A 25,065-nucleotide genomic window follows, 5' to 3' on the forward strand; every position below is an offset into this window, starting at 1 on the left:
CTCACCAGTTGAGGTGCCGAAGTGAATGTTCGTGCCAAGTTTAGGGGGCCACCGATGGGTTACCCCGAAGTTCACACGCAACGAAAGGGGTTTAAAATGCTTAGTTTCACTGAGTTTAAGGGTTCAATTGACAAATGATCAAGTAGAATGGTCCAGAATACAAACTCATACAAGTACAAGGGTCTATCCAACTATTCCGCTTAGTAGTTTAATCATGAAGATAGTATGAAAAATAATTTATTGGTGTAGTTTTTTTTGAATGATGAATATGAGTGAGTGATTTTACTCATATAAAGAACTAAGTTAAGTAAAAAAATTTTAATACAAAAATAATCATTCTTTGAGAAAGCTTTCTCTATCTTGTGTAACTTGAGACAACAACATGCTACAAACTCTACTCACTAGTTGTCTCCTGATCCTCAATTTAATCATTCACCATTGTCCTGGGTGGAAAAAGTTTGAGGTGCGGAATCATCAAAAGATTAGGTCACTTAGCTTTAAGATAAATAGTGAATTGCAGCTTGTTAATATCCACGCACCAACTCTTGAACACTTATCGTATTCTAGTTATTCTTTGGAAAAATTGGATATCAATTGTTGAATATAAAAATCTGAAATCTTTAGAGTTATCAATTAATAAGATATCTGGTGGATTTTATTGAGCGTCTATCTCTGGATCTCACTTGCTTGAGAGTATGATATTAGTTACCATTTGCAGGAGTGAATCCTTAAAGGTCTTAGGATGACAACTCCATAGCAAAGCATCCACAAATATTGATAATATGATTATATCCTTCATTGATCGATTAATGGATATGAAGAATTCGAGTTTTTCTACTTCTCATGGAAGCAAGCCTCAGCTTAGTTAATTAAAAGAAGTAAAAGCCTACAAACAAATTTGATAGAGAGAATGAGAGCTGGATTTTTTATGAGATTGGTGATGCTATTTATGGTATTGCAAATCAAATGCACTTATTCATTTATAAGGTTCATTAGTGGTCTTGATTATTTATGCTTAAATCTTTAGTTTAAACAATTATTTTTTTATTAACTTGAAGAATGTCGAAACTCCATTGTAATGTTGGCATTGACAAAACAGGATTTACAGATACAAGTTAACCACTAAATTAAAATACATTTTATTTAAAAGCGGAAGTCCAATATCAGAGTTCATACAATAGCAATATTTAAACACACTACATTTAACATAACCATAGCAAGATAAATCTTCTTTTAAATAAAAGATAAATACAATACAGGGTTTATCATGACCAACTTTTAAACTTTTTTAACTGGAAACTTTCCAACTGCTACTGTTCTTTCCAATCACTTGACATGCTTAGCAAACCAGTTCAGCATATCCTGATGAGCTTCTTCAGCACTCTGCACAGCCTTCTTGTCCTCCACGTTGTATCGCACAGTCCACCCATGGGCAACACCAGGATACATTCTCACAAAACTGTCCACCTTTTTTTTACATAACGGCAACAAAAGAAAAGGAAAGGATAAATCAAGAAATTTGTAACGCGCTCTAAGAAATTCACTGAAGCAGGTATCCACTTATCTCAATACATCCACCTGATAAACAGGAGTGTACTATTTCACAGATAGTCGTCTTTCTAAAATTAAGACATTTTCAAACAAAGGGATGATCGCGTACCTCAGGTTTTGATGATAAAATCTCCTTAAACTGCATAATAAGCTCAGGAGGAGTTGGACGATCTAACTCAGCTCCTAAAATAGCTATCGGTGCCTTCACCTCTGCGAATAGATACATCATCAGCTCCATTAGCGAGAGGGAAAAAGTTGACATAAAAAAGGAAACAGGAAGAATCTAAAAGAAAATGATGCAGTTCAATCCAATCACAAATGGTTTTGGTAAAAAAAACTGTACCCGTAAAATCATCCACAGAGACAAATGATGGGTGCAATAGCACTGCAGCTTGAATGTTCGCAGATGTAGCTAATTGTACAACCACCTTTCCTATTAAGAAAACAGAAGGTCGGAATCTCAGACAACTACAATAACTCGATACATCGTAGGCGGGCAAGGGATGAATAATCCTTAAGGAGAAAGTTGAACAACTTACCACCCCAGCAAAAACCTGCTGCTCCAATTGCAGATATGCCTTTATCTTTTAAAGCTGCAATAACCTGCTTTGCATCTTCAAATCCTTTATCCTAACAGAACAAAGGAAAAAAATGGATGTCATGGCGGTGAGCTTGATAATATTAATGCTGCACAATGACATTCCCAAGCCTGATCAAGTTAATGGATGAAAAACTCTGAGAATGATGATGTTGCCTCCTTTTATTCGTGATGCATATCTATGGAAATATTACAAAAGAAGAAAAAAATCAGAAGGCATACTGTTCCATGTGATTCTAACCAGACTTGTATAGTCCGCTCCTTATTTTCAGAATTGTAAGGATCCCCATTAAAAAAATCAGGAACCACCACATAGTAACCCTCAGCTGCAACTTTGTCAGCAAGCTTCCTACAAAACAGCAGTTAAATTTCGGAATCAGCACAAGATAAAAGAGAAACTTCTTGCAGCTTAATCACAGGACAAAAATGCAAAGAACAATCATCCCAACTTCTTCCATTGAAATATAAGGAAATACAAAGATAAGATCAGTGAATCGCCTGAAATCTGTAAATCAGACTTTCTTCTATAAACGTAAAATCTGTAATTCAAAGTCCTCTCTCTCGATCGGTTTCTCTCTTGTTCCTTGTACTTTGATTATTGTATTGTAGTTTCCTCTGTTGTTTTTTTGTTATTATGTGATGTTTCTTATACTTCCGTTACTTCTTTTTCTGGGTTTTTTCCTCGAGCCGAGGGTCTTTCGGAAACAGTCTCTCTACCTCTAAGGTAGGAGTAAGGTCTGTACACTCGACGCTCCCACACCCCATTTTGTGTGACTAGACTAGGTATGTTGTTTATTGTTGTAGTTGTATATGATACTATTTTATCTAAGAAAACAAGAAATGAAGTTGTTGACATCAGAGAAGCATCCAAGAGCATACATATGGTGCAACATTAGTACAGAAATATTTGAGAAAATAACAATAGTGAAGTGGAAAAGAAAAAGTAATTTTAAAAGGTACTATTAGACAACTCCAAGCTGAACTTGAGAAGCAGTGCATACCTCAGATTTGGTGCTTCATAACCTGTAAAGCATTCATAACATTAAGAGATTGTCTTGGACATAAATAATAACAGTAATCCTTATACCATTATATGCTTCTTTCGGCTCAAAGAGAGATGTTTAACATTACCAAGGGTCAAAATATATAATTTCCACTCTAAAATACTACGTTCGCAATGAAATTTACATGTTTAGATCCTACACAGAGAGTACACTAGTTCTAAAAATTTAGAATTGAAACATTTGTAGCTACTGAAAGATCCACTTAACTTCCAAATAACAAACGACTTATATACTGAGACAATAGAACTCATAGAAGTAGTACTGGAAAAGGATGTGGGGAGTTCTTTCCTTCTCCCATACACATCAATTTGTCCCAATGTTCTTTTCAAAAATTAGTTATTTGTGGTGTTTGATGATAGGAAAAAGGTAGAACTACCCCTAGAGTATGACCGAAATTGCAGAGACACATTTTAACTAAACTAAGATCATATTACCTAAACCTATTTTTTGTAATTTTGTGCACTTTTGGCTTACGTGGCATCCAAATATCTCTCACGCGTCTCAATTGTGTGAAGTCACGAAGTGTGCCACGTAAGATAAAAGGTTTACAAAATTAAAAAAAAAAATAAGTTCAAGAATAATAGGACCTTACTTTAGTTAAGGTGTGTATCTCAAATTTCGGTCATAGTTATAGTTTAGGGGGTATTTGTGTCTTATCCCTTGATTGTAACAACAACAACAACATACCGGTGGGAAATGTAATCCCACAAGTTAAGTCTTGAAAGGGTAGTATGTATACCAACCTTACCCCTACCATAGAGAGGTTGTTTCTGATACACCATACCCCGATATTGCCAGAACATATTCACAAACGAACCATTTTTACATCAAATGGGGGGAAATTACTTCCTCACTTTTGAACAAAGATGAGCTACTAACGCCAAAGTTTGCTTTACTAACTAACACACAAAAGATCATTTCCCTACAAAACAACAATATACCACTGTTCCATTGAACATTTACACATTATTATCTCACAAAGCACTACCCAATTTGCTTTTACCACAATCCAACCAAATATTTTCAAAAACAAAAAAAAAACAAAAGTTGTGTTTTTTCAAAAGATTCGTCTTCCGGGTGCCAAATTGATGAATAAAGAGAGCAAATTGAGCAGAACCCAGATACCCAAATTCATAGAAGAGAAAAGGGTTAAAAGGTTAAGTACCAAAAATGTCAGAGATGAGGAGGATGGCTTTTTTGGAATCGGAAGAACCAGAGACGTAGGTTTTGAGTCCTCCAAGTTCAAAAACAGATCCATAGCCACTGCTTGAGCTCAAAGCTGGTGGATTCTCACAGCACTGAGTCCCTGCCATGTTTTGCTATACAGTAAGAAAGTGCCTTCCCTTCACAATCACTGATGAATTCATAGACGATTTTTACAAAGTCACAATCACTGATGAATATATTCATAAAAGACTTTTACAAAGTCACAATCAAAAATTGAATTTTTTGTTGTGGCTGTGGGGTTTTGAATTTTTAATAAGCGGATGGGCAATAAATTGTGTCGGGCCGGTATCTACGAGTGAGCATGGTATGATATATAAAAATCTTGATATTGTAATTTCTGGTATTCAATATTTAAAGTATTGGATTATTATCATATTAAATTAGTTTGATATATTTAATTTTAATTTTAATTTTAATATTTTTTAATATGATATTTGATAATTATAATTTGTATAACTTTGACTTGCATATATTTATAAGTCTACATACAAATTACAATTCATTTAGTAAATAAGTTAGAACGATTCTCTTAGTCCTATAGTAAGTATTTTGTAAGACTATGATCAACATAAACACGAGAAATTCAAAAGCATAAGTCTCAATCATATTAGATTAACTTTTTTTGTTAAATAATTTTACAAAAAGAACATTTTAATAAAAATCAAGTAGTCATAGATGCGAAATCATAGTTTAGGTGTGAAATTCGCACTCTCAATAGTTTAAATATGAAACTCAAAAAAATAATTTAAATGTATTTTTGACACTTGTATAGATTGAGATTGTCTTAAAGTGCAAAAATTAAAAATGGTGTTTATTGTATGTTCTATATTTTTATTTTTAATGACCATGCATTGCCTTAACTACACTTTTTTTCAAACGAAGAAAATACCTAATAAAGACAATTTCATATATTTAGAAGAACTCAAACTCAAGACCTCATATAGATAAATCCAAAACCTACAATAACGTATCCAAGAGAACTTGAATCCAAAATCTATCATGGATAAACTAGGAGGGTGTTTGAATTGGCTTAAAAGCTAGTCAAACATATTTTGATTTTTGAAACTGTTTAATAAATATAAAAATAATTTTAAATAAATCAAAATGACTTAAAATAAATTAAAAAGCATTTAGCAAGATTAAGAATAATTTAAAATGAGTTAAAAAATCAAAAGAACATATCCCCCAACTTTTTATTTCTTCACATAAAAATAATTTAACTTTGACTTTTTTATTTTAACTTAAAAGCTATTTTTTCAAAGTCAATTGAGACGGACCCTAAGACCTCTAATCAGATGTTGCAATCAAAAATTGAATTTGGTGGGGTTTTGAATAAAAGATTAGGCGATAATGATGTACTAATTGTACCTTGTTAAGAGTGGTGGAAAAGTATCCTTTTCAGTAGGGCTGGGCATAAACATCGGAAAACCGAAATACCGTACCGAATCGAATTTTTTTGGTATTTTAGTTTCGATTTTTCGATTCGGTATTTGGTATATGTTTTTGTATTTTTTGGTATTTCGATTCGATTTTCGGTATGTGATTTTGTGTAATTCGGTATTTTGGTTTACCGAAATATATTATATTATTATATATATTTATAGTATATTAATTATTAATATTAAATAATAAATATTATAATTTAAAATAAAAAATTAAAAAGTAAAAGACTTTTTGATATAACTATTTTTAGCCCATTAAGCTGAAAATCAAACAAAAAAATTTGTAAATTTTTAAAAGCCCAACTAAGCAAGCCCATTAAAAAAACCAAATAACAAAACCAAACCGAACCGAAATATTTCGGTTCGGTATTTGGTACACAATTTACAAAAACCGAAAACCAAAAAAACTGAAAAAAACCCGAAATCGAATCGAAATACCGAATGCCTAGCCCTATTTTTCAGCACGTATTCTCAATTATTACAACTCACAAATTAAAATTAAAATTGATATCATTTAGTTACATATATGTAAGTGATTTTAGAAGGGAGTTTATCTTCTATTTTTACTCTATTATATAGAAGAAAAAATATAGAAGCTTAAAATCAGTTAGTCAATTAATTGTTTATCCTTTTATTTATTTATATTTAATAATTTTGTTTTAATTAAATTATTTTTTTCTTAATATATTATATATTTAGAAATTGCTTAAATAATAATATTCTTTTGCTCTACTATATAAAAACGAATGGAGGAGCTTAGGATATGTTGATCAATTGACTGATTTGCCCTTCTACTCTATTTATGATTAATAATTTCTTTATTTTTTTTAGGCTTAAGTCATCTCCAGCCACTCAAAGTTGTCCGCATAATTTATTTAGACACCTCAACTAATCCTTGTGCCAATTGAACACTTTATTTGTTCAAAAGTCATTCCTATTAGACACAAAATGCTGACATGGCAAAAAACGTGTAATTCACTTTCCTTGAGCGCGCTAATTTATTAAAAATAATATTTTTCTCTTTTTTTCTCTTAATTTATACCCCTAAGTTAATTTTTTTAAAAAAATTAACAAAAAAGAAGAAGAATAGTTGTCTTCTTCTTCTTCCCTATTTCTATCAACCCCACCACCCCACCCCAACCCCCATACCCATACATCAGTGGTTATCTTCTTCCCTCATCATTCTAATGATTTCAAAATTCGTAGTATCAGTGGTTATCTTCTTCCCCCACCATTCTAATGGTTTCAAAATTCTTAGCATTTTGTTTCATTTATAAATTTTTCGAAGAGATTCTTTTCCCCGTCTTTCTCTACCTAAAAAATGAGATGAAGTAAAAAGTTATAATTAATAAAAAAGTTGATGAAAAAAAAATTATCGGGCTAAAGATGGAACTTTTTTACTTTATAATATAATGTTTAAATAATTTTTTGGATTAAAAAATAACACATGTCATTATTTGATTGATCAAATTGACACGTTAGCGCGAGTGTATTTATACATTCTCTATTTTTTGTTTATTCTCAAAAAAACGTTCAAATGGTTCAAATTCAGAATGGTTGAAGTGTTCAATAGGTAGTACGTCTAGTTGAGGTGTCTAAATGAATAATCGGGACAAGTTTGAGTAGCCGCATATGACTTTGGCCTATTTTTTAAGTAGATTATGTATTTGTACATTACGATAAGAATAATATTAGTTTTCAATGTTATATAGAAACGGAGATAGGAGCTTAGGATCAGTCACTCAAATGATTGATTTGTCCTTTTTCTCTACTTATATTTAGTAACTTCTTCTTTTAATTTATTTATTTTATTTTTTATTTTATTACATTATGTATTTATAAATTACTAAAACTATAATATTGTGTTTTCTATCATACAAAAGCGAATAGACGAATTTAGAGTAAAGGATCAAAATTGTCCTTTAGGTTTGAATTAAGAATCAAAGTTTTGCGTTTTAATATGGAGCAGTAATAATTCTTCATATTTCAATAATTGGTACATTTTTTACTCTTGCAAACAATTATAAAAAATCTAACAATGTTTCTCTTTATACATGAAAAAGGTTTCCCGACAAAATTCACTTTTCTTTGTGTCTTCGTTTTTCCTTGTTATACCAGACTTCTCTTCCATTTTTTCTTCAAATCAAACCCTATTGTCTCAATTTTAGTCTGAATTTCAAGTTAATCCATTTTTTGAGGCAACTATGTTGTTAAGGCACTACAATGATAGAGAATCAACTCCTGCTTATGGTGAAATTTTTTTCAGATCATTGTTATTGGTTTTGAGAATTATCTATTTTACATGAGAAAAGACATAAAGTCACTACTAAAGTTGTCCCGGATTTTTAAAAAGACACCTTAAGTTTGCAATCGTTCAATTACCCCACTAAACAATTTTGAATAGATATAATTATATCATTTTTCGTCCATCTAACAAGAGAGTGGTGTGCACTCTCTCAAAGAGAGTGAGCATCCTAAAATAACTAATATAATTTTATTTTTAAAAGTATTTCGTTATAAAATATATTTTTACTTTTTTTTCTTTTTCTTTTTCTCTTTCTTTCTTCTTTCTTTTCAAAAATTGATTTTCATCTCCATCCATTGAAGCTTCTTACTTTTAATGTCATTTTTACCACAACTTCACCTTCTTTTTTTAAAAAACTATTAGTTTTGTTCTCTTTGGTTTTAAAATTTTATCTAAATATTTTCTTACATTTCGACAATATGATAAACTCATTAGATTTGAAGATGATTAGGAAGTAACAAATAGTTTTTTTATTCGATTTCAATTAAGTTCTTTTAATTTTTGAGAAATTAATTGATTATTTTAAAATTATCATTTCTAATTTTGGATATATATGAAAATGAGTAGTTGATTATACCTTCAAATTTTTAAATTTTCTTTAAAAAATAATTAATTTTGTTATCAATAATTCAATAAAGTCTAAATAATAGTATGAATTTTATAAAGTATTTGACCGGAACAAAAAAGAAAAGAAAAAAAATGAAAATGAGTTTCAATTTGACATGGGGGTTTGGGAGATGAAGAAAAAAAAGAAAATAAAGGGATGAAAGTGGGAGGTGGAAAATTTAAGATATATCAAAATTAAAATTCAAAAAGAGAGAGAGAAATAATGAAATAAAAGATAAAGGAAAAATTGTAAATGAAAAAAATATATATTTTTAATCAACACGTGTCGTATAATGATTGGGGTGTGAACTCACTTGCTTGTTAAAATTTGGGACTGATCGAAAATGGTATAATAACATCTGTTCAAAATTGTTTTGTGAGGTAATAGGACAATAGCAACTTTATGAAAATCCGAAACAACTTCAATAGTGACTTTATGTTATCTGAAACAAAAATGTGGTAGTTTGATTATTATATCATTGCTCTAATATGGTTGCTCTTTGTAATTGTAGTTAAATTAAGTGTTTGTTCTTGTGCCTCACTTTCTAGTCGCAATTTTTTAATGACATGTTGGTAAAAAAACATATTAAAAATTAACACAAATACATTATATATTAAAAATTTGTTCAACTCACAAAATTTCACTTGTGCCACATAGAAAACAAATGGAGTAACATATATTATTTGAAAATTACATTAAGAGCATTATAAATCACAATAATTAATAATATAAAATTATACATATTAATAATTGGTTAACTCTCGAAATTTCACATATACAGCATAAACTGGGACAAAGAGATTAAAATATGTTATTTAAAAATTATTTTAGTAAAGAATATTATAAGTCACAATAATTAACAACTTAAAATATTTAAAAAGCATAATAAAAATTTGGTTGACTCTCAACGTTTAACATGTGTCGTATAAATTGGATTAAAGTAAGTAATGTTGAAGAAGAAGGAAACTGACGATTGAAATATATCAAAGGAATTGGTCCAACACTTGTTGTAGATAGGTCAATCAACTGTATTGTATCTGTTCCTTTGACATGTTTTAATCGTCAGTTTCCTTCTTCTTCAACACTTGCTGCAGACACATTAGTCAGTTGTGTTGGACCTGTTCCTTTAAAATGTTCCAACGTCAGTTTCCTTCTTCTTCAACACTTTTTCTATATGGTATCAGAGCTTAAAGCTCTTCCGCTCTCTGAGTATTGATTAAAAAAATCACATGTTGCAATGACCCCTTCTACCAAAAATCATGTCAAACTCCTTACTTTACCAGATAATTGTCGCTTGCTCCATTAAACTTAAGCCAATAAACTACCTCATAAAGAGGCACTCATATCCCAATTGATTCATATCACAGAGAATTAACCAAGTAAAAGTAATTGTTCCACTGGACAGACTACTGCGAAAGTTGTAGCGGCTAAGAAGGATGCAAAAGATAGTGAGATCATTAATGATTGGAAGGAGAAAGATGTGTTTCTAAAGAATTGGATTTCAAGCACCTTGACCAAAAAAAGCATGCACCTAGTTGTGGGTTGCTCAACTGCCAAGGAGATGTGGAAAATCTTTTTTAGAAATAATAATAATAATAACATATATTCAAGCAACAAAAGCAATTAATTTTGTTAGAAGCTTAGATAAGACACCATATCCCACCCTTAATCATTTTGTTAATACTCTCACATCCTTTGATATAAGGGAAGAGGAAGAAAAAGTGTCATAACAAAATCATAACTTGGTATTATATGTTCAAAAAGGCAGGGGAAGAGGAAACAACAACATCAACATACTGAAGCATTGGCAAAACAAGTTTTTTTATGGGTATTCAAAGTTTTTTTTTTTTGCTTGATATTCAAAGCAAGCTAGGAGTAACCGTTCCTCTACTCACTAGCTTGAGGGAAAGTGTTAAAGAAGAAGGAAACTGACGATTGGAACATGTCAAAGGAACAGGTCCAACACAGTTGACTGACCTATCTATAACAAGTGTTGATGAAGAAGGAAGCTAAGGATTGTAATATGTCAAAGGAACAGGTCCAACGAAGCTGATTGGGGATTATAGCACTGCTGAAGAATTAGAGTAGCACTAGGATTAGACTATCTATATTAATTAGGATTATATTTCGTCTATAATTATATTATGATTAGTATTATATTACGACTAGGATTATTATTAGAGTTATAATACAATTAGAATTTAAATTATTTATAATTGCACTATTATTATTATTATATTAATTATAGGTATTGTAGTAGAACTCTAAGTATAGTTAACTTAGAACTCTACAATCTTATCATACATAAGGAGCTTCTAACTCAATATTATTTTCATCAATATTACCAATATTGATCAACATATCAATACTACCAATATTGATCAATATATCAATACAATTATTGATCTCTATAATCCTAGATGTGTGATTCCTACATAGAATTCTACAAGTAACATATATTATCTAAAAATTACATAAAAAGTACTGCAAATCGCATTAATTGACAACTTAAAATAATTAAAATAATATAAAAATTTATTAACTCTTTTAATTATATATGCCACATAATTGAAATAATATATATTAGGCATGAGCTCTTGTATCTAGTGATTATTATTATTACAAGTTACAAATTAGTATTGAAATTGATACATTTAGTTATTTATACGTAAGTGATCCTTGAGAGGAGTTTGTCTTTTTTTAACTAGTGAAGTAATTTTTTAAAATATTTTTTTCCACTTTTAGTTTACACTGACAATTGTGTTGTCGTAGTAAAAAAGTGGAACAAAAACTTGTTAGCATTGGTCTATCAGATGGTGATTTGCCCCATTTTATGGTCGGTAATTTAATTTTTGAGCTAATTTTTAGAAGATAAAAGGATAAATATAATTTTGAACTATTGTAAATATGAGAAGTGTATTTATTGATGACGAATATAGGATTTTAAGGTTATAGGTAATCTGAAAGTAACAAAACAAAAAATATAAAAAAGATATATGATAACAATGAGATTTGAATTCTGGCTCAACAAAACTAAAAAAATTTTAAGCACTCTTTATTCATTATATGTTTTATGTTAACTTTATACAAATACCACTTAATTTCTACATAGATATATGTATTTTATAACTAGGTTAATAGGTGCTCTAGCACCCGCTGAACTCCATGTGGATCCGTCCCTGATATTTGTACATCATTTACTATAGTTTAAAATTATATTTATTCTTTTCTCTTTTTAGAATGATGATTTATCTGCTTTTATGGGCTTGAACAATTTTTATTTGTGAGTTATTTGTTTATATGGAATAAAAATAAAGTTATTTTTTTTTGTTAAAACAATACTATGACTTCCTTAATGAAAGTTGGAAAACAAGTAGCATAAATGACATTTTAAGGAGTTGTTTGGTACAAAGATTAATAATTTAGAAAGTAATAATGCATGGATAAGTAATGCAGAGATCAATAGTATAGAGATTAGTAATGCAAGATTTATTTTTATCAAATGTTTGGTTCATTGTTTTCCACCTCATCTTGTTTTTAGATTAAAACTCTAAAAAAAAGCCTTCTTTTCAATTATACTTTGAATTATTATGTAATAGGTAGATATAATTGTTGGACAATATTATTTTTTTTATGTTCTTCTAACTAGCTGTGAGAAGAATATTTTATTGACATGGTTGCTACTTTTTGACTTGAATTGTCATCTTAATAAATTGATCACTCACAAAATGTCACTTTTCAATTTTGAAAAAGATAAACCATCTACTTTCAAAATCGAAAAGATGGTCAACAATGATAAAATTAAATAAACCAATTACATTTACACATAAAAACTGCAAGTTGTATATTAATATGTATGTAACTTTTTAAATTGTTCAAAATACAAATAATTAGAAAACCACACAAGTGTTTTATATATATATATATATATATATATATATATATATATAATAAATCAAGAAAATAAACAAAATAATTAGAATGATTTGACGGATATTTTGCTTTTACATAGACTTATCCCATGATATTATATCCTATGTTTTACTAATACCTTCAAATGGAGGTATTAATACATACATCCTATAATAATATCATGTAGAAAGTATAAATAATCCATGGATTAGTTATACTTATGCTCAAATTCCTACCAAACATAGTACTAAATAACACCTTACATAATACTGTTTTTTCTAATACGGCCTACCAAACGATTTCAAAATTTATTGTCTCCAACTCATTCAATCCTCACCACTTGTCCATCCTACCTCCCGCCATTCCCAAACCTCCGCAGGCTCCACTTGATTTTACTGTATAACTTGTAAATGTTCTTAATATAATATTTTCTTGCTTACTTATCAAACGGTAAAATATAAGTTAAGAACTTAGTGTCTCTTTATTAAATTTTCCTCGCATCAAAATACAATCTTATAGTACCACAAAAGGAAGCGACACAAATTCAACTTACAACTATAATTAATAAATTAATGCGTAATATGTTAATTACACACCTACTAGGCTACTATTTCTTTAATTCATTATGATAAGTAAATATAGATGTTCAAAATTATTTTGTTAGCGAACAAGTTAAAATTCTCTATTCCATGATACTTTTCGTAACGTATTAAAACATCTTCTTTTTTTTTCAAATACAAGTTAAAATTCTCTTTTCTAAAGATTAATTTTGGTAAGGATCTTAAAAAATCCCCTTTCTCGAAAGAAAATGCAAATAATAGTTAAATACTTATTAATATTTAGAAGATGGGATCTATCATATCATAATTTTCCATATATTATATATGACTAAATCTTTGCTTGATTTTAACTAAATAAATAAAATATGAAAATCTTAGAAAATCACTCCTAAATATCACTTCGTAATTAATACCTTAATTAGCACTAATCTTTACGAAATGTTTTATTCTCTAATTACCATTTTTTCCTCATAATTGACTGTTCATTGCAAGGTTAGTTTCTCTAATTTTCTTTACGAGTTTGGTCTCCATTTACTCTAATATATATGTAAATCATTATCAATTGGTATTTAGTTTGCAGAAAATAATATTAACCGTGTACAAAATGATTAATTACTACGATTTTTTCTCTATTTTTTGGTTTATTACAAAATTTTTGGTTATAACTTTGGTCTTAATTATTTAATCTTCTTTTATATTTGTCAGTTGTTTCCACGTTCAAGTGATTGTCATGGAGCCCTTTGCAGATGTGGTAAGTAATTAAAACAAAAACCTATGTTTGATACTTTTATTGGAATCTGACTAATTCAAAAGGATAAAGTGTTTTCTGTAAAACGACTTCATACTCAAATTTTAAATTTGAAATATATAATTAAAAATTAAAGGAGTAATCGTCTATTCACCACGATCTTTGTTTTCTTAAACATTTCCATTAACCCTAGGATTCGTTTCGAATTATAGATTTTTGTACAATTAATGTTAGTGTAATTTAATTTTTTTAAGTTTTTCTTTTTTGTAGAGTTGCATATTGAAAGTGGATGTTCATTGCGATGCATGCAAGATGAAGATGGTGGAAGTGTTAAGCTCCGTATGCGGTAATACTATCCTCAATAGGAACGAAATATTAATTGCAAGTTGACTCGAACATTATAATTATAAAAAAATGAAATTTAATATTTTTGTCATTAGCATTTAATATTGAGAGTTGAATTGTCTTTTCTTATAACTAGTAAAATATCTTCTTTTTTTTTATTGGCGTGTGTGTAGGTGTGTATGCATTGACAATAAATGCAGAAAAAGGGGAAGTAAATGTATGTGGAGAAGTTGATCCCAACTTATTAGTGAAGGCACTAAAAGGAACAGGAAAACATGCAGAAATAGTACATATAAAGCTTAAGCATCCTTCTCTTATTACTCCCACAGCACATTATCGTCCTTACAGTGGTTATGGCCATGGTTACCATGGCCTTGGCTACGGTTACGGCCATGGCCACGGCTATGGTTATAGTCGTGGCCATGACTACTATAACACAATGCCAATGAGTCCATACAATTATTCAATGAGAAGATCCATGACGATGGAGCAACCTCACTACTATGGTCATCATGCTTCTTCATATCCTAGGTATTACGTCATCTTAATGCTCTATATAATCTAGATATATACTATGAAAATGTTATATAAGGTGGTTGTTAGGATGAGAGTATGATTAGAGACGCGATTTGAACTTTATGGTTTGTAAAGTCTAGAGGATGTGATTGGTAATTATTTCTAAATTTAGCTTATGTACATATTTAATGAATTTTTTAATATAAATTAAAAAAAACTTGAATTAAAGTTACTGAGTTTGGTCTAACCTATATATAAACTTGTAGCTCTGTCCGTGAGTGTGGCAGTACGTACAGGGTATTAGGGATAGGGGTTTTGTCACATGGGGTGAATAGTGGAGGGGTGAAATTATCATTTTTTTTTGTAGTTGTGAAATTTAGTATGTTTGGGGAATCATTTTATAAACTTCAATTTATTCTCTTGCTAGAATGGTACAACACCAACTTCTACACAAATTATACATTTTTTGACTGAAAATGCTTGTGTTGTTTGCAGGTATCGGCCATTTTACTATTAATTATTTTATCAAGGAATATGCTGAAATGAATTATGGAACGCTATGCTTTAATGTTGATTTAACTAGCCAGAGTTTTGTGAGCCAAAAAGCTTGAATTACAATATTTCGAGAGTAATGATAAGATTGTGATCAATATTAATTAAGGGTAAAGGATATTTTTATAGCCTATCCCAAATAACATTTTACAGTATGATTCACGATCCGTATTTTCCTATTATGTTTAATTACGTTTGTAACTAAGATTCTTTAAGAAGAGTAACACCTTGGACTTGTCTTGACCAACCATTGTCTCGCCGTTTCTCTTTATCTTGACGAGCGTAGACTAAAGTTTATTAATTTTTCCAACGTATGTCCTCTGGTTCTTCGTACAAACGTTCAAATACTATTATTTTTAATATAAATTACATAATTCTCATAGTTTAAAATTTAAATTACATCATATCTCTATTTTTTTTTATTTTATAAAAATTCCTTAAAAAATTATAGCATTCCCATACATTATATTCAATCGGATACATAATATTTGATACATAAAAACAAATTGGTTGTTGAGCTTAAAAAAGAGTTTAAACATAAAATTGATTATCAGCCTCATAAATCACACCAGATCCCACAAATCACGCAAAATCTATTTATAGATCTAACAGATTCAGAGAATTCAAAATTCAAATTTTCTTCTCCTCCATTTATCCCAAATCATAACAAATCTAAAATAGACGACCACCGTTGCTAATACATTACGAATATATTGATTTTGTTTTGATATTCAAAAATTTGAGTGAGCTCTGAGTTATGAACGATACAATAGTGATGAAATAATTGTTGGACAAACAATTTCTTTTGTGAATCTCATATCCACCATTACAATTAAATTTAATCTCAAATTTGGCATTGATACAACAGACAAGATGACTGGAGAGATGCATTTCTTTGATGCTACATCCGGTGCAATTGTTTGTGTCGAAGTTGGGGTAAACGACGCCTAAAATATTTTTATATCTTAATTGGATAATAGATACATTAAAAATCTATTCTCTTCTTTTGATATTATCTATATCCATAAGTTGCAGGTTTATCAATTTAATATAATCAGTAGAAATTTTATGCGCGCAACTTATTTGATATATATTATCACAGTTGAGTGAGTTGAACTTGGTGTTGTGGTGGCTATTCATCTTTTTGTAGTGTTTGTCTTGTATTGTTTGAAAAATGAATCTGCAATCGTGATAATTCAATGCTTCAAGTATTTAAGTAAGTATATTATCTTGTTTTTAATTTGTTAGTTAGTTTTTATTTTTATTTTTGATACATAAGTCATGATACATATTATTCTCGGAAGAAGATGCATTGTTAGCCTTGAGCGAAAAATATGTAATTATGGGAGAATTCAATTAGACGAAGTACCCGTGCACACACGATTCTTCTTTGATACATGTGAAATTCCAACTAGACGGAATACCTTGTGCCATAATACATTGCTGACTACAAAATAAATACCATTTTTGCTTGATACATGTGAATTATTGAATAGAACTTGATACAATTATAGTGAGTGTGTACTTCATTTCATGTATCATGCACATGTGATTTTCTAAATTTAAATGTATCCATAATTGAATTACTTTCAATCTTTAATATATTCATTGTTCTCTTTAACCATTGGATTTAAAAAAAAAAACTGTATATTGATATATAAGAAATGACACATTAATGGTTAGAGATTGATACATAACTAATTAGACTCACATGTAATGCATGGATTTGCATATTTGTGGGTTATTTTGTTGTTTATATAACGTATCAGATACATGTGAAAAATCTTTTTTTGATTTTTCAATTTGTAAACGGTACATATATCAAAATTTTACATTAATGAAAACAAAAATGATACATTATAGGTTTGTACATGTGAATTACTGAACACAATTTCATACCGTTAGAGTGAGTATGGTGTGAATTTATATTTTTTTAAAATTATCAGTATGTGGATTTCTTTATTTTTTAATGTATCAACAATAAAGAGAATACATTTTTAGTATATCTACTATTCAATTTAGCATACATATCAAATTTTTCTTTTCTCTGTTTTTTACCTTTTATAATATATCTATTAGAACTACTACCATGTATTAATGTGTTTATTGTACGATTGTTTGTGAAAATTGAAGGACTTTGCTAGAAAAAAAAGTTACATATATACATCTCTACTGCTTTGATTACTACAAATTAGGTGCATTACCTAACACATATAAAGTTCCAATGGTTTCAATGTCAGGTAAGGACGACTGATCAATTTCAAAATTTGCTTTGAAAGAAATTGTCTTACAACCTAGGTATACAAAGGGATGCCTGAACGAACAAGGAAACGAAGGAACGATGTAGACCAGAAGGTAATAATCAAAGATCTTGTACTTTTTACGAAAGATGATTGATAAAATATTTTTTGGATTACTTTTATGTTTCGGATACATTATGTGAATTTCTTTATTTTTTTAATGTATCAACAATGAAGAGAATACATTTTTAATGTATGTACTATATAATTTAGCATGTATATTTTATTTTCTTCTCTGTTTTTAATAATAATATATGAAACAAGAACTTTTATAATGTATCTATTAGAACTACAACTATGTATTAGTGTGTTTATCGGATGATTGTTCATGAAAATTGAAGGGCTCTGTTAGGAAAAAAAGTTACAGATATACATCCCTACTGCTCTGATTACTACAAATTAGGTGCATAAGCAAACACATAAAGTTCCAATGGTTTCAATATCAGATAAGAAGAGTGATCAATTTCGAAATTTGCTTTGAAAGAAATAGTCTTACAACCTCGGTATAGAAAGAGATGTCTGAACGATCAAGGAAATGGACGTTGTGGACAAGAAGGTCATGATCGAAGATCTTGTACTTTTTTTAAAAAGATGGTTGATAAAATATTTTTTGAATTATTATTATGTTTCGAATACATTAAGTTAACATTAAAGTTTCATTCAATTTTAAAAAATTTCATTGTTATATTGATATACACTGCAAATCATTATCAGATGCTAAATTTTTGATATAATAAATTGACATGTTAATATTTTCAACATTGTGTACATTTTTTAGTGAACATAATACATATTAAACATGACACAAGATATTTATATCATATGTTTATTTAACTAGATATAACGAATTTGAGTATATATGCTAGAATATATTTTTTTACTGATACACAATTGAAAGACCCTCAACGAACATAACACACAATGTTTTGTATCATATACTTATTAAAACTAAACATAATGTATCTAAAATATGTTAAATAATATAATTTTTGACTGATACAACATTTACTCTGATATTCATTGAACATGCCCCAAAATGTTTGTATAATATATATATATATATATATATATAATACAACAGTGGTTAGAGTCTGATACAACATTAATGGTATCTTATACTCATCCAAATTTCAAAAGCTAATATATACAAGTTATATGATACATTACTGAGAACATTACATGCAAGAGTTTAGTTGAACTTCGTTATCTGCTACAATCTAACCATCTATTCACTACTATGCTGAAATTAGATTTTTGATGTATCAATCATTTACAAATCGAGTAGTATCCAACAGAATATTAGAACACTATGTTGTAAAACAATGTATCATTTTTGCTCCGGATAACTGATATACCAAAGAACATGCAAATTAATGTATCAAATTGTTCTGATCCAACATAACAAATATCATAACAAACATAATTTATTTTTTGAAAAATACGAAACACACATGTAGGACAGCGAAGGCCTATAGATTGACAGTGTTGTTTCCCTTTTATTTGTTTTTTTGAGGTTTTTCTTTTACAACACTTGGTTTTGAGGATGATGGTGCTTCCTTGTTCGACTTGAAAACACTTTGATTCTTCTTCACTGCTGGTGGGTCGTGCAAAATCTTGAATATGTTTTCAGCTCATTTGCCCATATATTCGATTAGTATTAGAAGAAATTGATTGAGTAACCCTAATACTATACAAAACACCCTTATCCATATGTATCAGGAACATAACTTTGAACAAAACGAATAAATCAACAATTCGAGAAGACAATTCCTACCTATGTAGTTATTTAAATTTGATTGATTAGAGAGAGAATTATTTTGAAATCAATTTAATAACTACTAACAATATGGAGAGAATTAAGAGAGAAAATAAAAAAATTAAAAAAAGTGGCCAAAAGTGGGTTTCACTTATGTATACGGAAGTTTTAAGAATTGAAATAAAAAAAAGGAATTTTTAAAATATTAAAAAATATAGGAAAAAATGGAGAATAGGAAAACTTAAGTTGTTTATATAAACAATATTATGAATAACATATATATATAATGTTTAGACCTTATTAACGAAACATAGTATACGTCATATTAAATTTTAAGCCTAACAAATTTTTTATCAAATGTGGTAAAACTAATACAATATTTTAATTTTTATGTATAATCAAATGACCACTTAATGAATTGAATCTGAAGGATTAAAAAAAAAAAAATAAGCATAAATATAAAATAGACTAAAAGAAAATCCAAAATAAATAATTTTTATCATTGTTGGGACAAAATTGTACCTTCTTCCATTATCCAGGGACCTGCAAATTGCAATTGCATACTCAATTTAGTACCTCGCAAAAATAAATAAATATAATTTCTCTTTTCATGCCCATTTTTCACTTTCTGTGATTCGACTTTCAGTTTCAGCGGATTTGATTCTATGGAATTCGAACCCTCAAAAGTTCCTATACAACCCCTCTCCACTTTACGGTAATTGCAACTGCAATAGGGACACTAGCTTTTTACTTCAATGGGGTTTTTGTTTTTTCTTATTAATTTGTTCTTATATGTTAAAAATCCATTTTCCAAAAGTCTAAACCCTGTTATTGCGATAGTAACAAGTCAAAAAACAATTTCTTCTTTTTGTCCTTTTCCCTAGATGCTTTCGCAATTATACTTCGAATTTTGTCATTATTTTTTTATTTTACGAGTGTGGAGTTTGGGTCAGCTTTTTTTTTTACGTCTGGACTATATATGTGGAAAGAATTACCTAGTGCTATTGTATGTGTGCTGAGATTTGAACTTGAGACGTCGTGTTCTTGACCATTAGTCACACACTTGGGTGCTTACTTTTTGTTGGTATTTATTTGTGGATGGAAGGAGTAAAGACATAATCTTGTATAAGATTTTGATTTTTATTTGCCTGAATGTGTTTGCTTATGTTCTGTATGTGATGTCAGGCACAAATGTTCTGCTTGTTTCAAGCAGTATAAGAAGAAGGAACATCTCATTGAACATATAAAAACGTCTTATCATTCGGTTCATGACCCTAAATGTGGTGTTTGTAACAAGCATTGCAAATCGTTTGAATCACTAAGGGAGCACGTTGCTGGTCAGTTATTGTGCTTAGACTATGAATGTTCTTTAGGTGTAAATTCTCTCTAATCTTTCTTTTCATTTAACATTTAGGTCCATTGTCCAAAGTGAATTGTTCAAGCATCTTTGCAGAAAGAGGCTGCATTTTGTGTCTGAAAATCTGCAGCAGCGTGGACTCTCTCAATGAGCATAAGGAAATATGTCATCTAACCACTCCTCGACCCATTGTGAGTTGATGAATTTTCTCTCTGGATGCATTCTCAAGAATCAGTCATTCAGTTGCACTTAGATACTCTAGATGTATGTTTAGTTGCTGGAATGTGTATGTATAATTGTTGTAGGATACAATTGAGATGCTTTATTCCGAAGACGGAGTGGATATAAGCAATGGAATTAGCAGCATAAGAAGTCGGGAAGCAGTTGCCATAGATTGTGAAATGGTTGGAGGGGGAAGTGATTGTTCACTAGACCTTTGTGCAAGGGTATGCCTAGTTGACGAAGATGAGAAGCTTATTTTTCACACTTTTGTTCTACCTCAGATTCCTGTGACTGATTATAGGTATCTGCTGGCAAATAAACATAGCTATTTATTGTATCAGATGACATTTTTAGCGTGACACCTTTTCACACTTCCTCATCATTTTGTGCCAGGTATGAAATTACTGGTATGACAGAGGTAAATCTACGAGATGCCATGCCTCTGAATGAAGTCCGGGAGAGAATTTTGCAGATTCTTCACAATGGAGAGTCAATTAGTAGAGTAAGATTGGATGGTGGAAGAGCAAAATTACTTGTTGGCCATAACCTTGAGAAGCACCTGGATTGCCTGAAAATGAATTATCCTGATCATCTTTGGAGGTAAGTTTATGTTGTTTTTTCCTTTCTAATAAATGAAAGTCATTTTCTTGGAACCTTGAATCCTGTTTATACCAGACATGGTCCTGATCTGTATTAGGTGTATTACACCATTCACTGCCATACATTAACATGGATGGTTTGTTTATCCATAATTTGACATAACATGCTTCTTTAAGAGCACAAAAATAGTTAAGGTGTGTGCAATCTGGCCTAAACATTGCCGTTCTTAAAAAGAAAAGAAAAAGAAAAAGGGAGTAGCTTATAATTGACTATTGTTGTCGGTGGAAAATTAATGCTTAAGGTAAAGTAGATTTGTTCTTGATATGGACCTATTAACTCGCTTAATCAGGTACTGATGTCAAGAAGCCTAGTATTTTTTCCAAGGCCCTTGCTGCATGTTTTTTATTTGCCCACTTAGGTAAGGTGTAAAGTGGCTCTCTTTGTGTAATTTCCACCCCCTTAGGTTTTTCTTGATGTTCCACTTAATGCTGGTGCATTAATCCTTCTACTTGCTGGGATCATCCAAATATATACTCCACCTCAAGTACCATTATATCCCCCATACCACCCCCCACCCAAGAAGATAAATTCTGACTCCTACAGGAACTGGTTTTGAACTCCCTCATCATCAAAAGTTAGAATATCTATACAGATAAAATAAAGTTTTGCAGAATTTGGTTATATCATGATTTCAGTATAAGCAATTATGTCCAGCACCATCCATTATAATCCTTCTGGCATAATCCATTTTTCCGTAAAATGATTTTCTCGAGCCGAGGTCTATCGGAAACAATCTCTCTACCTTAGAAGCATAGGGGTAAGGTCTGTGTACATGTCCCTCCCTACACTTCACTTGTGAGAATCTTCTGGATGTTGTAATCATTCAGAACTGCTGAATTGCTATGCATCAGTATCAATGATAGCTTTTGTTTCACTTATATGTGTGGTGAAACCTGTAAAAACAAATTCAAGAAATTTGGATCTATTAAAATATGTGTATATTGTTAAAATTCAAGGTCGGTACCTAATAAATGTGTTAGCTTAAAAGTGAAGGTTAGAACTTCATAAGCTTGTCCATTTAAGTCTACCCACGATGCCTTGATTTCCTTCCATCCATGAGAGAATATGTGGTCGTCACGGAAAGTTGATCAGAGAGCTTGTGCTGACTTTTCTTGTACTCCATTTTGACAAATTCGAACAGAAGAGATGAAGATAAAAGTAACAATTATCATATCAATTATTCACGTTCTCTGTATTTGTCTGTCAAGTTGGGTATATGGGAAAATGATTTCAATATGCCTTGAAGATATTTTCTGCACGAGATGCATCCCCCTATCCTTGGCCTGAAATACTCATGTTTTGCTTTCATTCTATGCAGAGATACTGCAACATATCGACCCCTGATGAAGACCAATTTTGTCAGCCACTCTCTGAAATATCTAACCAAGACTTATCTAGGGCAAGTAACTTGCTCACTCTCATGTTTCTCATTTAGTTTTATTTTATCTTCGTATTTTTGTTGGTCAAGTTTGTCCATTATATTCCCATTGTTTGTTTAACTTTGATATCCCCCTGCTAATGAAGAAAATGTTCAGTCGCTGTTGGTTTCTTGTTTACATGGAGCTTGAACGAGGCAATTCAGGCCCTCTTCCGTGCTATGCTAACTGAAACTTTTGGCCCGAAACAGATATGATATCCAAGTTGGTTCCCATGATCCTTACCAAGATTCAGTGTCTGTCATGCGGTTGTATAAGAAGATCCGCTCACAAGACCACCCAATGGAAGGGACTATTAGGGCATCAAATTCACCGGCTCTAAGCTTTAGCAGTAGCTCTGATCCATGGAAATCCATGGCACACGAGAACATGACGCCTAATGAGCTGTTAGAGATATCAAGATCCAACTATAAGTGTTGGTGTCTTGATTCTTGGGATGCAGCGCAGAGGTGAGTGATGGTGATGCTCTTGCCTGAAGAGAAGTTGGCTATCTACACATTTTATTTCTACTTGCTAATATAGAAGTATTTCTTCTTATTATTAAAAAAAGAAGAAGCAGATTCCTCTGCTTTTTAGTCACATTAGTCACCCTTGTATGTTAAGTCGAAAAGGAGAGTTTTATTGCATATATATATATATATATAGCAAATAATGCAAATGAAAACAAGAGTCATGTTTAGCATGGATGTCAAATGTACCAAAATGTTTTTCGATCTTTTAAGTTGAACATGTGAAAAAAGTTGAAACTAAATAGTTGTCAAAAATAGAAAAGAGATTTTTAAAAAAAATAATTTTAAAATAGGAGAACAATTGAAAGAGAGGTGAAATATTTCTAACGGTGTGAGGTTTTTTAAATTTTAACTTTGGGAGTCCCACTTTCAAAGGGATATTTAGGTAATTTAACTTTTCACTCTACAAGTTCCTTGATTTAAAAATACTAGTTCTCGATACACGCCTTGCATGTTTGACCTTTGTTACTGTTATAATTTATGTAGGTCCAACTGTTGTGGATATAAAATTGCTCAACATTGTCTAAAGTACTCCTATATGTGTTTTTGTGCATATAATATTAACTCTTTTTAGTGTTTATTTTCTGTCTAAAATTTAAATATCAATAATTTTTTTGGGAGATAATGAGCAACTTGTATGGTTAAATCAATATTTTACCAATTAGAATTATCACTCAAAAATTCTAAGCCCAAAAGCTTAAATTTCTTGGGACATAAATACTCCAACTATCGTTAAAATAGAAAGATGAATGAAGGACACAAACCAATAAAAGAAATAGTAATCAATAAAAAAATATAACATGAGAACTATCAGAAGTCTCAAACAATCATTAAAACAAAAAATGACAAAGGCACAAATCAGTAAGAAAAATAGTGAGCAACAAAAAAAATATATACATAAGAACTATTAGATGATGAAACACAAAGTGCAGTGGGTTAATAATTTTTATCCAATTTATAAAGGGAGAAATTAAGTACATGAAAGGTTGTGAATAAATGTGTTTAATGGTAGAAGCTAAAAGGTTTAACAATCAAATTCATTAAGAAATGAAAAATAAGAAGTTGTAACATCCAATCATGTATTTGGTCAAGTTTAATTGTCATTATTGATTTAATTTTAAAAATTAGTAAAAGATTTTTTAATTTAAAAAATTGATGAAGGGCATTTTCAAAATCTAATTTTGAACTAAAATCTTCCCACTTGTAATAATGTATGATTAGTCCTGGACAAGTGCCTTGCACGTGTAATCCAATTTTATTGACCTCAAAATTTTAAAAAATTACACAAATATTAGTATTAAGAAATAGGAAGAAGAAAAGAGAATAGTAGACTATAGGAAAGAAAAGAATATGATGATATAGGGAGCAATCTACTCGTTTTATAGTGATATTTGACTG

At 30.1% G+C, this 25,065-nt stretch overlaps 3 protein-coding genes across 4 annotated transcripts; 2 read left to right on the plus strand and 1 right to left on the minus strand.

The window, feature by feature from the left end:
• Positions 1–1,115: 1,115 nt before the first annotated feature.
• LOC101248912 (endo-1,3;1,4-beta-D-glucanase) lies at positions 1,116–4,764 on the minus strand. The gene is made up of 7 exons (XM_004247091.5): positions 4,379–4,764; positions 3,151–3,172; positions 2,372–2,498; positions 2,091–2,181; positions 1,895–1,984; positions 1,661–1,761; positions 1,116–1,467 (listed from the first exon to the last, which is right to left on the minus strand). The coding sequence occupies exons 1-7, from the start codon at positions 4,524–4,526 to the stop codon at positions 1,327–1,329; spliced, it is 720 nt and encodes a 239-aa protein (XP_004247139.1). The 5' UTR covers positions 4,527–4,764; the 3' UTR covers positions 1,116–1,326.
• An 8,707-nt stretch (positions 4,765–13,471) lies between these two features.
• On the plus strand, positions 13,472–15,674 carry LOC101249205 (heavy metal-associated isoprenylated plant protein 44-like). Its single transcript, XM_004247092.5, has 5 exons — positions 13,472–13,758; positions 13,972–14,017; positions 14,285–14,360; positions 14,533–14,890; positions 15,371–15,674. The coding sequence occupies exons 2-5, from the start codon at positions 13,997–13,999 to the stop codon at positions 15,390–15,392; spliced, it is 477 nt and encodes a 158-aa protein (XP_004247140.1). The 5' UTR covers positions 13,472–13,758; positions 13,972–13,996; the 3' UTR covers positions 15,393–15,674.
• Positions 15,675–19,966: 4,292 nt separating this feature from the next.
• On the plus strand, positions 19,967–23,844 carry LOC101249487 (RNA exonuclease 4). Of its 2 annotated transcripts, XM_004247093.5 has the most exons (7): positions 19,967–20,198; positions 20,669–20,820; positions 20,898–21,031; positions 21,146–21,363; positions 21,456–21,662; positions 23,041–23,121; positions 23,350–23,844. In XM_004247093.5, the coding sequence occupies exons 1-7, from the start codon at positions 20,149–20,151 to the stop codon at positions 23,609–23,611; spliced, it is 1,104 nt and encodes a 367-aa protein (XP_004247141.1). In that variant the 5' UTR covers positions 19,967–20,148; the 3' UTR covers positions 23,612–23,844. The 2 variants fall into 2 exon arrangements, with proteins under 2 accessions (XP_004247141.1, XP_025888735.1); XM_026032950.2 differs by lacking the exons at positions 23,041–23,121; positions 23,350–23,844 and having other exon boundaries at positions 20,004–20,198; positions 21,456–21,666.
• Positions 23,845–25,065: the final 1,221 nt, after the last annotated feature.

This window comes from Solanum lycopersicum, chromosome 9, assembly GCF_036512215.1.
Source record: "Solanum lycopersicum chromosome 9, SLM_r2.1".
NCBI classification, from domain to species: domain Eukaryota; kingdom Viridiplantae; phylum Streptophyta; class Magnoliopsida; order Solanales; family Solanaceae; genus Solanum; species Solanum lycopersicum.